This window comes from Xyrauchen texanus, chromosome 40 (genome assembly GCF_025860055.1).
Source record: "Xyrauchen texanus isolate HMW12.3.18 chromosome 40, RBS_HiC_50CHRs, whole genome shotgun sequence".
NCBI lineage: Eukaryota > Metazoa > Chordata > Actinopteri > Cypriniformes > Catostomidae > Xyrauchen > Xyrauchen texanus.
Genome location: NC_068315.1, coordinates 31974208 through 31988842, shown reverse-complemented (window position 1 = coordinate 31988842; position 14635 = coordinate 31974208). Strand labels below are relative to the sequence as shown.

General features: G+C 40.8%; 1 protein-coding gene across 2 annotated transcripts in view; it reads right to left on the bottom strand.

Moving 5' to 3' along the window:
• mki67 (marker of proliferation Ki-67) overlaps positions 1–14023 on the bottom strand; it is a 30745-nt gene extending 16722 nt beyond the window's left edge. Inside the window, exons 1-10 of one of the 2 annotated variants that reach the window (XM_052113118.1) lie at positions 13889–14023; positions 13257–13360; positions 7322–7403; positions 7076–7191; positions 6878–6950; positions 3733–3784; positions 2944–3624; positions 1187–1410; positions 585–1089; positions 375–496 (exon numbers count right to left, since the gene is read on the bottom strand). In XM_052113118.1, the coding sequence (XP_051969078.1) occupies positions 375–496; positions 585–1089; positions 1187–1410; positions 2944–3624; positions 3733–3784; positions 6878–6950; positions 7076–7191; positions 7322–7403; positions 13257–13345 (1944 nt within the window). In that variant the 5' untranslated portion in view covers positions 13346–13360; positions 13889–14023. The remainder of the gene's footprint in view (positions 1–374; positions 497–584; positions 1090–1186; positions 1411–2943; positions 3625–3732; positions 3785–6877; positions 6951–7075; positions 7192–7321; positions 7404–13256; positions 13361–13888) is intronic. The other variant, XM_052113119.1, reaches the window with a different exon arrangement.
• Between the last annotated feature and the right edge of the window lie 612 nt (positions 14024–14635).

Here is a 14635-nt window from a genome sequence, read left to right as displayed (position 1 = left end):
TGACGCTTGCCATTCAGACCAAAGAGATCAATATTTGTTTCATCAGACCAGATCTTTTTGTTTCTCATGGTCTGAGAGCCATCAGGTGCCTTTTGGCAAACTCCAGACAGGCTGCCTTTTTAAATGTGCCTTTTCCTGAGAAGTGGCTTCCGTCTGGCAACTCTACCATACAGCCCTGATTTGTGGAGTGCTGCAGAGATGGTTGTTCTTCTGGAAGGTTCTCCTCTCTCAACAGAGAAATGCTGGAGCTCTGTCAGAGTGGCCATCGGGTTCTTGGTCACCTCCCTGACTAAGGCCCTTCTCATGTTATTACAAACAAAACAACTTGCATTTTATAAAAAAAAAAAAAAAAACAGACCTCGTTTGTAGCTTACCTTGAGTTTTGACACTACAGTTCTTTTCACCATTCTGCCCTTCATAATTTTTTTCTTAGTTGTAACTTCTGTTTGGGGTTTGGTCTGACCAAACTTCACAATATCAGCCCAAGAGGTCAACACTTAAAACAAGAGGGAAAAAAAATATATATTTAATCCTATCAGAAAAAGAAAACATACATTTAACTGTATAAAAATTAAATATTTTACCTTTCAGATTAGCCAGTGATGCTCCACTGCGTCTTGAACGCATGACATCAAGTTGACTTTTTATAGCACTCTTGGGGGTTTTCCTTGCAGATTTCATGCTCTTCCTTCGTAACGGGATCTTTGGTGTTATGGACTCCTGAGGGAAACGGTCAACGATGGTTGGCTCCACTTTACTCTTTTCCTCCTGATCCTGGGCAGGTGATGGAGTGCTAACACGAGAGATTGAAAACCGCCCCTGCGCTCTAGGTGTTTCAGTTACAGATGCATCACCCGCAACCTTGATCATTGAGCTTGAAGCCCTTCTAGCAGATGCAGGTGTAGAGGATGATGAGGGTACTCTGGTTGCACCAGGTGAATTTTGACGCTTTGGTGATGGAGTTTTAGCCTTGGTATTCGGTGACATCTTGGCAGGTGATGGAGTCTTCACCGCTGATGTTGCCCGTTTAGGTGATGATTTCTTTGCAGCAATATTTTGAGCCTTGGCAACTGCTTCAAGTCGAAGGGCCTGAAGAAACATAAAACAAAATAATTCAAAATACAAAACCTTAAAGTTTTAAAGATAGAAATTAAATTGTCCAAAACAACTCTGCTCAAAGCTTTACCAAAAGACCGATGGTCGATGCTCGCCGTAGGAGAGAATGGGGTTTTTGTGAAGGTCCTAAACTGCGTCGCCCTGGGGTTGATCCGCGGCAGAGGGGGGAATTGGGGGGCAGCCTCTTGTCAAAGAGCTCTGGACTCAATTGCCCACCAAAGGAAACCCGCTTTCTCTTTACTTTAAGAGGGGTTACATCAGTGAGCGATTTGTTAGCATCCAACTGCTCATTATCTGAAGAAGAAAAAAAAAGTAGAACAAAGACTTTGAATTTGTGAAACATTTGCCTAAAAGTCAAAAAGGTGGATATGATAATGCACAAAATATTGCAGTGTTAAGGCTTATTCACACCAAGAGAATTTCTGTTCGAGAGTCCGTTTGTAATATTCTCATAGGAAAACACTTGTGTAATATAAAGAGGACGTATATTTATTGAGGTTAACTACAACCCCAGACTCCAGCCAGGTCTCCCAAGCAACCAAATTGGCCCGGTTGATAGGGAGGGTATAGTCACATGGGATAACCTGCTCTTGGTCACTATAATGTGTGGTTCTCGCTCTTGGTGGGGAGCTTGGCGAGTAGTGCATGGATGTCGAGGAGAATAGCGTGAAGCCTCCAGATGCCCGGTGTCTCTGCAGTAACATGCTTAACAAGCCAAGTGATAAAATACGCAGATTGACGGTCTCAGAAGCAGTGGCAACGGAGATTCGTCTTCCGCCACCAAGAATGAGGACCACGAGGACTTGGAGCGCATTGGGAATTCCAAATTGGGGAGAAAAAGGATGTATATTAATGCAACAGCTCTCTAAAAAGGATCATCCTTTATTTTTTTCCTCATTTAAAAAGTTTTCCTCTTAAGAAATTAATAGTAATTTTTAAACATGTATAACAATCATGACCAGTCATGTGAGATCAGAGTTCAATCATATCAGTAACTAGGGATGCACTAATACCACTTTCTCTTCAATCCGATATGAGAAATCTCAGTATAGGCCGATGCCAGTGTTGATTTTTTTTAGCAAATCAAAATCAAATCAGTTTTGAATATCTTACATTATTGTGTGGAACTAATTGAGAGTACTCTTTAATATGTAAAGAAACAAACTTCTAACTACACATTATTTCAATATATATGTATAGCTTATTAAGAAACAATTTATTATTGACTAGTATATTGGATAATGTTGCACCAAAATTAACAACAATTTCAGTCTTCAGTAGTGTTTCAACTTGCATCTTGACTTTAAAGGATTCAGATTTCTTTTTCGTAAATAAAATGTTAAGAGTTGAACGAAGCATCAATTGCTTATTGGTGAAGATGGCAAATAAACAAGTCTGTTTTCCTTCAAAACTATTGTCCCTTAAACTTCCTTGGTTTCGGGTCAGCTGGCTTTAATTAACATTTCGAATGAGGAACAACGACAAATTTGCAGTTGTGTTAGAGACATTTTGTGCATTAATGTTGTCATTTGGATCATAGATGTGTTGTGATTGCTGCTCAAACTCACCGATAACCAGCTCTGACTCGAGAAAAACAGTGGTAGGGGTGTGGGTGCAAACTCACATTCACATCTGCCTCTGTTCCGCTTATGCAACATCCATATTTTCGCAATTCAATCAACAACCAATGGATAAACTCAAATCACCGTCATACATTTTTTTTTATTGTTCGATAAGCTGTTTTACTCTGAAATACCTCAATATGGAAATCGTTTGCAACTTCTGTTTCATGCCGTCTGTAAGAAACCGAAAAAGGTGCAATCTCACCTTTGTCCTTGGAAACCGGTGTGGTGGTCTTAATCTCATGCAGAACATCTTGAACTTGAAACCTTTTACCAGCATTTGCTCTTGGGGAAGTTCTTGGTGACATTTTCACATTGTTGTTCTTAGCCTCTGGGCCTGGAGTCTGAGGTTGGCATGAAGATATTTGGGGAACAATGCTCAGATCCTGAGATCCATTGCTTCGCCTTCCTTTCGGGGATTTGGGTGTTTTCTCCTCTATGAGAATCTGCTGGACTACTTCACCGGCATTGAACTTCTGAGGTGTTTTTAAGGGTGTTCTCTTTTTCTGAGACACAGGAGTTAAACTTTTCTCTGGGGTGCTAGACCCTATTGAAGCCATATCTTCAGCAGATTTCTCCTCCAGAATTGAGGATCTTCGATTCTTAATAGATGGGGTTGTGACCCGTTTAGGAGTACTTTTAACATCTGCAATGGGAGCTTCTTGCTCATCCCTGACATGCTCCTCATGCTCAACCTGAGGTTTTGCAATAGGTGTCTTCGTTAGCCCAGGCTTCCACGGTGATTTAGTAGCCAGGTCCTGTTTAACCATTTGGTAGAGCTCACCGAATGGAGACATACTGTCCTTCCTAAGTTTGCCATCTTCTGCGGTCTCAACAGTTTGATCCATTGATGGGGGCAAATTGGACCCATCTTTTAAACAATTTTCTAAAAATACAATACGCAGGACAATCACTCATAAGAACTGGAACTATCACAAAAAAATTATGGCAAGCATGGAATATTGCAGCGAATGAAAAACTCAAAGCCACTAACCAAAGGAATTCTCTGATTTCCTTTTCTCCACAGGAGCAGGGGTGTTTTTATCCTGCAATAAACATTTAATGAATAGACACAAATTAATGAAGTCTGTAAATCAATGAAATCTCCTGTCAAATTAATTACAATACACTGATTGGCATTACAATTGCCATATGGGCGGCAGTGAAGGCCGTGGGCCTCGACGGACCAGACCCGGGCAGCAAAGGCTTGCTCTGGGGACGTGGAATGTCATCTCACTGGGGGGGAAGGAGCCGGAACTAGTGAGGGAGGTGGAGCGTTACCAGTTGGATCTGATGGGGCTTACATCGACACACAGTTTTGGCTCTGGATCCGTACTCCTGGATGGGGGATGGACTCTATTCTTCTCTGGAGTTTCCCAGGGTGTGAGGCGACGGGCGGGTGTGGGGATACTCACGAGTCCCCGGCTGAGCGCCACTACGTTGGAGTTTACCCCGGTGGACGAGAGGGTCGCCTCCCTACGCCTACGGGTTGTGGGGGGGAAAACTCTGACTGTTGTCTGTGCATATGCACCGAACAGCAGTTCAGAGTATTCGGCCTTCTTGGAGACCCTGAATGGAGTCCTGAATAGGGCCCCAGTAGGGGACTCCATAGTGATGCTGGGTGACTTCAACGCACACGTGGAAAATGACAGGGACACCTGGAAAGGCGTGATTGGGAGGAACGGCCTCCCTGATCTGAACTCAAGTGGATGTTTGTTATTGGATTTCTGTGCTAGTCATGGATTATCTATAACAAACACCATGTTCGAACATAAGGATGCTCATAAGTGTACGTGGTACCAGAGCACCCTAGGCCGAAGGTCGATGATCGATTTTGTAATCGTGTCGTCGGATCTGAGGCCATATGTTTTGGACACTCGGGTAAAGAGAGGGGCAGAGCTGTCAACCGATCTTTGGTTGATTTGGATTTGTTGTCCCGGAGGTCTCCGGAGGCAGTTGCAAGGTACCGACAGGCCCGAAGGGCTGCGGCCTCGGCCGTGAGGGAGGCAAAGCAGTGGGTGTGGGAAAAGTTCGGAGAAGCCATGGAGAAGGACTTTTGGTCCGCACCAAAGTGCTTCTGGAAAACCGTCCGCCACCTTAGGAGGGGGAAACGGGGAACCATTCAAGCTGTATACAGCAAAGATGGGACGCTGTTGACCTCAACCGAGGAGGTTATTGGGCGGTGGAAGGAACACTTTGAAGAACTCCTAAATCCCAACACGCCCTCTATGGTAGAGGCAGAGCCGGAGGATGATGGGGGATCAGATTCTATTTCCCTGGGGGAGGTCACTGAGGTAGTCAAACAACTCCGCAGTGGCAAAGCCCCGGGGATTGATGAGATCCGACCAGAAATGCTGAAAGCTCTGGATGTGGAGGGGGTGTCATGGATGACACGCCTCTTCAACATTGCGTGGAAATCTGGGACAGTGCCTAAGGAGTGGCAGAACGTGGTGGTGGTTCCCTCTTCAAAAAGGGGGATCAGAGAGTGTGTGCCAACTACAGGGGTATCACACTTCTCAGCCTCCCTGGTAAAGTTTACTCCAAGGTGCTGGAGAGGAGGGTTCGGCCGATTGTCGAACCTCAGATTGAAGAGGAACAATGCGGTTTTCGGTCCTGACCGTGGAACGACGGACCAGATCTTTACTCGCAAGGATCCTGGAGGGGGCCTGGGAGTATGCCCATCCGGTCTACATGTGTTTTGTGGATCTGGAGAAGGTGTATGACCGGGTCCCCGGGAGAGACTGTGGGAGGTGCTGCGGGAGTACGGGGTGGGGGGTCCCTTTTAGGGCTGATCCAATCCCTGTACGTCCAAAGCGAGTGCTGTGTCCGGGTCCTCGGCACGAAGTCGAGTTCATTCCATGTGGGGGATGGTCTCCGCCAAGGCTGCGCTTTGTCACCAATCCTGTTTGTGATATTCATGGACAGGATATCGAGGCGTAGTCGTGGTGGGGAAGGTGTGCGGTTCGGTGGGCTGGGGATCTCATCGCTGCTTTTTGCAGATGATGTTGTCTTCATGTCATCATCGGTCCGTGACCTTCAGCTCTCACTGGATCGCTTGGCAGTCGAGTGTGAAGCAGCTGGGATGAGGATTAGCACCTCTAAATCTGAGGCCATGGTTCTCAGCAGGAAACCGATGGAGTGCGTACTCCAGGTAGGGAATGAGGTTTTGCCCCAAGTGAAGGAGTTCAAGTACCTCGGGGTCTTGTTCACGAGTGAGGGGACAATGGAGCGGGAGGTTGGCCGGAGAGTCGGGGCAGCAGAGGCGGTATTGCACTCGCTCTATCGCACCGTTGTCACGAAAAGGGAGCTGAGCCGAAAGGCAAAGCTCTCGATCTACCGGTCAATTTTTGTTCCTACCCTCACCTATGGTCATGACCGAAAGAACTAGGTCGCGAGTACAAGCGGCCGAAATGGGCTTCCTCAGAAGGGTGGCGGGCTTCTCCCTTAGAGATAGGGTGAGGGGCTCAGTCATCCGTGAGGAGCTCGGAGTAGAGCCGCTGCTCCTTTGCGTTGAAAGGAGTCAGTTGAGGTGGTTTGGGCATCTGGTAAGGATGCCCCTGGCCGCCTCCCTAGGGAGGTGTTTCAGGCACGTCCAGCTGGGAGGAGGCCTCGGGAAGACCCAGGACTAGGTGGAGAGGTTACATCTCCACATTGGCCTGGGAACGCTCGGGTCGCCCAGTCAGAGCTGGTTAATGTGGCTCGGGATAGGGAAGTTTGGGGCCCCCTGCTGGAGCAGCTGCCCCGCGACCCGACTTCGGATAAGCGGTTGAAGATGGATGGATGATTAATCAAATAATAAATAAATAAATAAATAAATAAATAAATAAATATATATATATATATATATATATATATATATATATATGCAGAGAGTGAGAGAAAAGCCCCAAAACAAAGACAATTCAAAGACATTATATTATTGTTGGAGAATGTAGTAGCAGCTATGGATGGGCTAAGAAAAACTTTGCACTTAGGTGGTACTTCAACCTTGAACTGCTCCAATTGAATCTTATTACAAAATTTACATATGTGTAGATTTATTAAAGATAATTATATTAAACATGTTAAAATGACAGCCCTAAAATGAAGAAACCCGTCATTTACAAAAATCTTATAAGACTCATTTGAATTACACACACCTGAACAGTTTTGTCATTTCCAGCTGTGGACAGCCTCTTTTTCTTCGGTGTTTTTGGGGGTGGATACTCAAACCTGAAGTGTGAGATGATTAGACTTGAATATCAATTACTCTTATAAAATATTAACTAATCTGACAGGAACACACATTTTTATTATTATCATCATTCTAATAATTATTGGGGAGAAGATTGACTCACCTGAAAGAACGATCAATGATTGTGATGAGATCACCATGTTTTAAACGTTCAGACTGTTGTAAGACTTCTCCATTAACACGTGTGGGGTTCACAGAGCTTAAATTTGTCAAAATAAGCTGAGAGAGAGAATTTGTAAATTTAGAATTAATTGAACTATATCATGTTTTCCATGTGTAATAAAAACAATTAAGAAATATCTGGGGGAATAACATCAAATTCAAACTCATAACACCACAATATAATTACCTCTTTGTTCTCATTCAGCTCAATTCTACAATGCTCTTTTGACACCTGTGGCAGCTGAATTCGAATATCACAGTCCAGCTTCCTAAAAACGTAACGAGCAACACATAAAACTACTGCTTTGTCTTTTTTGTAAATGGAAATTATTCACATATAATATACATGCTTTTAGATATTAATAAAAATGCACATGCATCTCTCGCATGCTGTGACTTTGCACATCTGGACACGTCGGCAGCAGTTTGTTAGTGCATAAGTAATTTCTAGATTCTTATTCATCATCATCAAACATGGTTCCAGTAATCCATGTCCTTAGTCTGCTTGTCTTCAGCAAACTGTTTGCGGGCTTTCTTGTGCATCATCTTTAGAAGAGGCTTCCTTCTGGGACGACAGCCACGCAGACCAATTTGATGCAGTGTGCCGAGTATGGTCTGAGCACTGACAGGCTGACCCCCCCACCTCTTCAACCTCTGCAGCAATGCTGGCAGCACTCATACGTCTATTTCCAAAAGACAACCTCTGGATATGACGCTGAACACGTGCACTCAAGTTTTGGTGCACGTGGCACCTGTCCTGTCAAACCGCTGTATGGTCTGGGCCACCGTGCTGCAGCTCAGTGTCAGGGTCTTGGCAATCTTCTTATAGCCTAGGCCATCTTTATGTAGAGCAACAATTCTTTTTATCAGATCCTCAGAGAGTTCTTTGCTATGAGGTGCCATGTTGAACATCCAGTGACCAGTATGATGGAGTGTGAGAGCGATGACACCAAATTTAACAAACCTGCTCCCCATTCACACCTGAGACTTTGTAAAACTAGCGAGTCACATGACACCGGGGAGGGAAAATGGCTAATTGGGCCCAATTCACTTTTGCTGCCAGTGGTTTAGACATTAATGGCTGTGTTGAGTTAATTTGAAGGGACAGCAAATTTACACTGTTATACAAGCTATACACTTACTACTTTACAATGTAGCAAAGTGTCATTCTTCAGTGTTGTCACATGAAAAGATATAATCAAATATTTACAAAAGTGTGAGGGGTGTACTAACTTTTGTGAGATACTGTGTGTAATATATATATATATATATATATATACACACACACACACACATACATACATACAGGGTATATGCAGGAATCTTGAAGTTAATTTTAATACCTTTTCAAGACTTTTTCAAGAACTTCAATATTTTGTAATACCTCACCGCCACTTCAAGCTGTAACCATTTACATCAGTGATACTTTTAACTTAACAGTTTTAGTTTGTGATAAAGACTATAGACCACTCTGATACAAAAAAAAAAAATCAAATAGGCTGGGATAGTAAATCAAAGCAAAGTTTATTAAAAAACAAAACTTTGCTCCACCCTCAACAACAATCATGCTGACATGTGCCTCAGTTCTTCTGATTTTGTTCCCAGCAGCTTCTCAGTTTGGACCAATTCGTTCCGTTTTTCTTTACTATGTCTTCTGAGGATGTTGGATTTCGTGATCAGTTGTGCCATTAATGTCCCAGATTTCCCCTCTGCCGTTTGAGTTCAGTGAATGGTGTTTCTCCGCTGTGTGGAGACACCACAACACCTCAGCACGCAGTATTGCTGTGCCGCCCAGAGCCACTCTGATGTCGGCTGCAGAAGATGAGGAAGCAGAGACAGCCCGGGTCGTAGCTGTATCTTCAGGTGCGACTGCCGGTGGTGTAACGACGTTGGCACTAGGTTGTGGTGGTGCAACGCGATTACCACAGAAGCTAGCGATGGAGAGCTGCCGCTCTCGGCGGCTAGCAGCGGCTTTGTGGCTAGCACAACACATGTGGGACTTTAACGAGTTAATGCCCATTGACACAATACTTATTTTTTTTCTTGCATAATGTACAATATGCCTCCCTGACATTCCCCTCGACTGGCTGCAGCCACTCTTTGAAGTCCGGCATTTCCATCCAGGACATGCAAATTTGCACTTCCCCATTCTGTTCACGAGTTCACCAACCTTCTCTTAAAACATTTCGGTGCGTTGTAATACGCACTGGGAACGCCAGAGCGTACATTGTGATTTTGAACTTCCGCCCGCCTGCCCGCTCTGGTGCTCTCAGAGGCAATTTATGAACACACCCACAATAGCCTAGTTTTTTATGTACCTGTTTGTTTTTTTAATAAAAATGACTACATTCACACACTTTTACGATGTTTTTGGGACTCAAACTGTTGGACAGCTAATTCAGAAAAAATACTTTCAAAATGTATGACTTTATAAAGCCGTGATAAGACTTTTTAATACTTTTTAAGGGTCTTAATTTTCCCAAAACTGATTTATCACCTTTTAATACTTTTCAAGACCCCGCGGATACCCTGATATATATATATATATATACCACCTCCCCAAATCCAAATATTTACCGTCTCCAACACGTTGCCATCACGCAAATATCACAACAGGTGAAAAATTACTAACAGCATACAAATTAAGAACCAACAGACAATTATAAATGTAAAGATAATTATATTAAACATGCCTATTCCTTTTGGAATTTGGTGTTCCCAAAATAATGCTGCCAAATGTGTTCTATCGAATGTGTTTGTAACAGTTTAAGCTATTTAAGCTAAGAAAAGATTGGTTCAAGGTGAACTTGTCTAATATTACTTTGTATTAAAGAAACAAAGACAAAATTGATTAAATCAAAGTAGGGCTGGGTGATATAACAAAAAATATTATCACAATATTCTTTTTCATATCATTCGATATTTATCACATTTGAAAAAAACAATTTCCAAAAAAAGGAGAAAAAACAAAATCCAAAACAGTCTTAATAGTCTTTACAAAACTGCGTTGGGGGCCCAGACACAGCCAACGCAGTGGTGTCTGAGGGATCTTTAAAAATAATACAGAATATATATATTTACAAAAATATAGAGTGCAGTTGGATATGACTGTTATAAGATGATCTGTTCATTTTTAATCATAATGAAGGTGTGTGTGTGTATATATATATATATATATATATATATAAAAGGGCTGTCAATCGTCCCGATTATTTAGTCGCGATTAATCGCATATAGAAATATTTGCTGAGAAAGCCCCCCATATAACAATTCAATAATTATGCATGGTTATATTTAAAAATAATTAAACAAATTCAGATAATAAAAATGCATTACATTCTTGTAGCAGAAGAGTTAATAATTGATTGGACAATACAAAAAGTGGTTTTAGAATACAATGTATTGTTTACTACCATATTATTGAACATAAGTCAATCATTGGCACACAGTTCACAGCAATCCATTTCCCAAGTGAATTTGTCAATCAGTTTGAGATTTATTAAGAGGGCTTGTTTAAGGACCCATCAATTTACACCTGCGTCAGACATGCTTGTGTAGTTTCTCAGGTGTGTTGCGTCATAAACATAAAATGTTTAGGTCACGGTGTTAAGTTAAATATAGTTTAATACTCAATCTTTAAACACATCTTGAGATCCCTAAGCTCGCATTTGCGCTCCAAGTATTTTGAATGCAAGAACGTAACAGGTTTGTGTTGTTCTGCCTACCAAGTGTTGTTTTCTTCACTGTATAAACTGCACATTGCTCATACAGCTGAAATTTCAACTACTGCCCTCTGGAATTAAAAAGTGGTACTACAAGCTTGCTTTTCTCAGGAATCTTCCTTATTATGGTCCAGGGGCATTGCGATTAATTGCGTTAATTTTTGTAAAATTAATAGCACTGAATTTAATGCATTAAATCGATAACCCTAATATATATATTTTTTTTGTTTTGGTCAGTTTGTGTTGTGATTAAGATGATGTCACGGCAGTAGAGGCGGCGCAACTATGATGATCAGCCTATAATCCCACCCACGTTGAGGTGGCACTAAACTGCAATGGAAATGCAAGCTCAGAAAAGTAAAGCGAGTAGAGTTGAGGAGAGTCAAACAGTTACGTGCAGTGGAAAAGTGCCATAATAAGGGACACAAGCCTAGACTATCTACAGCTGCTTATTTGTTATCAATGTTTTAAATCAGTCTGATTGTCCGGTAGGGCAAGAACAATTCTTTCACTTGCCCCGGACAAGCGTTAATGTAGAGCACTGTGAGCCATCAAAGAAATAAAGCAAAAGTGGTTACCAGTGTTGAACTTGTTCCTCAGATGCTGAAAATAGTTACGTTGTCAGAGCCGCTGATAATAACGTTGATGGTTCCAGTGTTTGAGTGAGCATGCGCAGGTACAGCATGGGCGAAGACTGAGAGTTGCTTTGATAAAGCAATGGCGCAAAACACAGCGTTAGAGAGCTTGTGTTTTTACGAGAGGTGTAAAATTATTTTCGGTTAATTATGAAACTGAGGGACAAATTAGACCGCCACAGTCCAGGTGATTAATGCTAAACACTGGTATTTTAAAGTGCTCACAATCACAATCCTGTGCATGTTATTTGTCACAGTATACCTCAAATGTCTAACTGTGAATACTTTTTCAGACTAAACAATGGATAAAAAAAGTTATTTGTCTAAATTTAGTCAAAAATAAATCAATTTGTTATGATATGTAACCAAGTTAACACTAAATGAGGGTTAATGGGTTACAACACCAAATTTTTGTGTGTGAAAATATTAGTTAAAATGTGAATTAATAACTTTAACATGCTTGTAAAAATCACTATATACATATTTAAGCAGCCTCTGAAAATATTTTTAAAACATAAAAAAAAAGAAAAGTTAACACCAATGCCATGAAATTAAGGGACAAACATTCTTTTCAAATTATTAATAATTTTCTTTTTCAGCCTTGCACTAATGCCTCTCTTAAAAAGAAACACATAAATTTTAAATGTCATAGAAGTCGTGTAACAGATGAAGGTGACAAGGATTTTTTTTCTTCAGGCAACTGATTTCAAATATATTTTCTAAAGAAAGAAAAACAAAATCAAAATATAGTCAAGCCATTTCATATAATTAAAGGTTAGGTTATAGAAGGATACCTTTTATTTGTTCGCTATTAGAAAGCTATTTCATGACTAATAAAGTCAAGGGACATGTTTGTCAACATATTTTGATATTGACCCAAATGTTGTCAGAAATAACCTATTTTGAGAGACACAAACATGTCGTTACACCAGGGGGAGCTAGACGGCAAACAAAACTTAATCCTCCATTGATCAACATTCAAAACAGAACGTTTTACATCTCATCTATTTTTTCTCACTCTGGAGATAGTTGCAAGAATTTATACTTTTTAAATCCGCCACAGCAGTATCTACAAAATATAAATTTTCAAAATCCTCCAGTAACACTTGATTGTGATTGGCCCTTTCTGAACAGCGCTCCCAAAAGTAACAGGTGCCACGTGACAGTGCCGTCTAATTTCTGCCAGCTTCGGCAGCGGTCTAGTGGTCTGTCGTAGTGTTTTTCCGAAAATAAATATATTTGATTTATTAAATGGTTTAAGCCACGTAATTTACGTTTTTCTATAATGCAAGCACCTTTTAAGCACCTCTTGGTAAAATGGCTATTTTCAAGGGTTTTCCAGGACTTACATTTGAAAAAGCCAAAATCAAGTCCTTTAAGCACACTGTACGAACCCTGTATACAGGAGTAACAAACTGTTTAATGAACACGTGGCCGTTTCTTGCCGTTTAGTATTCTGTATGGCTGAAGTGTCTCGGCGTCATATTTGACGTCGACGAAAAGCCCGCCTGATATGCAACGCGTTGAACAGCACATGGTCTAAAAATAGGCTGTCACTTGTAATTTAATTGATTTAAATCAAAGCCACATAACATAAAATGTACATTAATGACAAGGACCCTAAAACATGAATTTTAGCGACATCTACTTTTATATCATTAAATAAGTGTTGCTGTGCCTTGTTTAAATGTGTCCTTCGTTTATCATACTTCGCTTACGTTAACAGAAATGTACATTTGAATGGTTAAGTTGAATAATTACTGACCTTCCAAAAAGACAGGACGCAGTAAGAGGAAATTCAGTGCCATCTCCTCCGGTCCTCTTGATCACCACTATCTTCCCCAGCAAAGGCATTTTAAAACAACTTACCTTATTCAGCAAAAACAAACACACATAAAAATACATTTAAAAAAAATAAATTACTTGAGTATTTTCATCCATGCAAATAAACGGTTTCATTGCATTCTCTTAAGAATCGATAATAACGTTCATATTCTCTTGGAATTTGGTGTTAACCACAATACACGGTATAAAGTATAATATATTATATATATATATATACATATATATATATATATTATTTGGATATACCGTACTGATATACAGTTTTAATATATTGATTGCATGCACACGCACGGTTAATTGTAAATTATGTTGCCAGCATGGCCAAGAGAAAAGAAGCATTACACACTAGTTAGAAAGTAGACGTAGCATATCAATCCATATATTTGCTGATCAGGACAGATGGGAATCACGTATTACTTTCGCTACAAATAAACCACTATTTTGGTTTATTTAACTGAAACTGCTAAATATTCGTCGACAGACAATGTTACCGTGACAACAACGTTTGTGTAGTAACCGTATATCTCAGACATCAATATAAAAAGTATTTACCTGAGTTACCGTAAATCAACACGATAAAATATATTCCACCGATGTCCAATCTTGACTGCTATTTATAAACAGATTACTTCAGCATTGGATTTCTTATCCCGATCGGTACACCTCCGTACAACTATTACCTCGCACAACTATAAACAGCAGCAGCGCGAAAAAACACAACGCGCCTTACTGGCAGTCAGATATATGCCTCCGCCAAAAATATCAAATAACTACCAGTTATTTACTAGAATGAAAATGTAAAATCGTAATATTATATCATAAATAATTTACATTAATCAACCTCATCAGAACTGAGATTGATTTAGAATCTAATATATTGTAAAATGAGGGTTTATTTTCTCTGTCAATCTGCGGAAGAATACAAGGCGGATAACTACCAATGTTTGAAAGATATTCAAAATACCGCGCGAAGACCTCTGATTGGCTATACAAATGGTCATAGCCAATAGAATTTGGTGTTGACTAAGAGCGAATGTAAAGACGGCCAATTGAAACCACGGTGAATTTGCAACCGCTCGTTTAAACCGATTCAAACTGAACATGACCCGCCCTAGTCTGTTGTTCAGAGAGACAAGAGACACCGGAAACCCTGCACTGTGCAGTACATTACAGAGTAAATCTCCAAGAACAAAAAATCCACATTTATTACAAAATAAATAAAGACAGTGATGATCACAGACACAATTCAAACCACATTACCTGCTAATAGACTGTTTGAAAAGCAGTGTTTTAATGCGT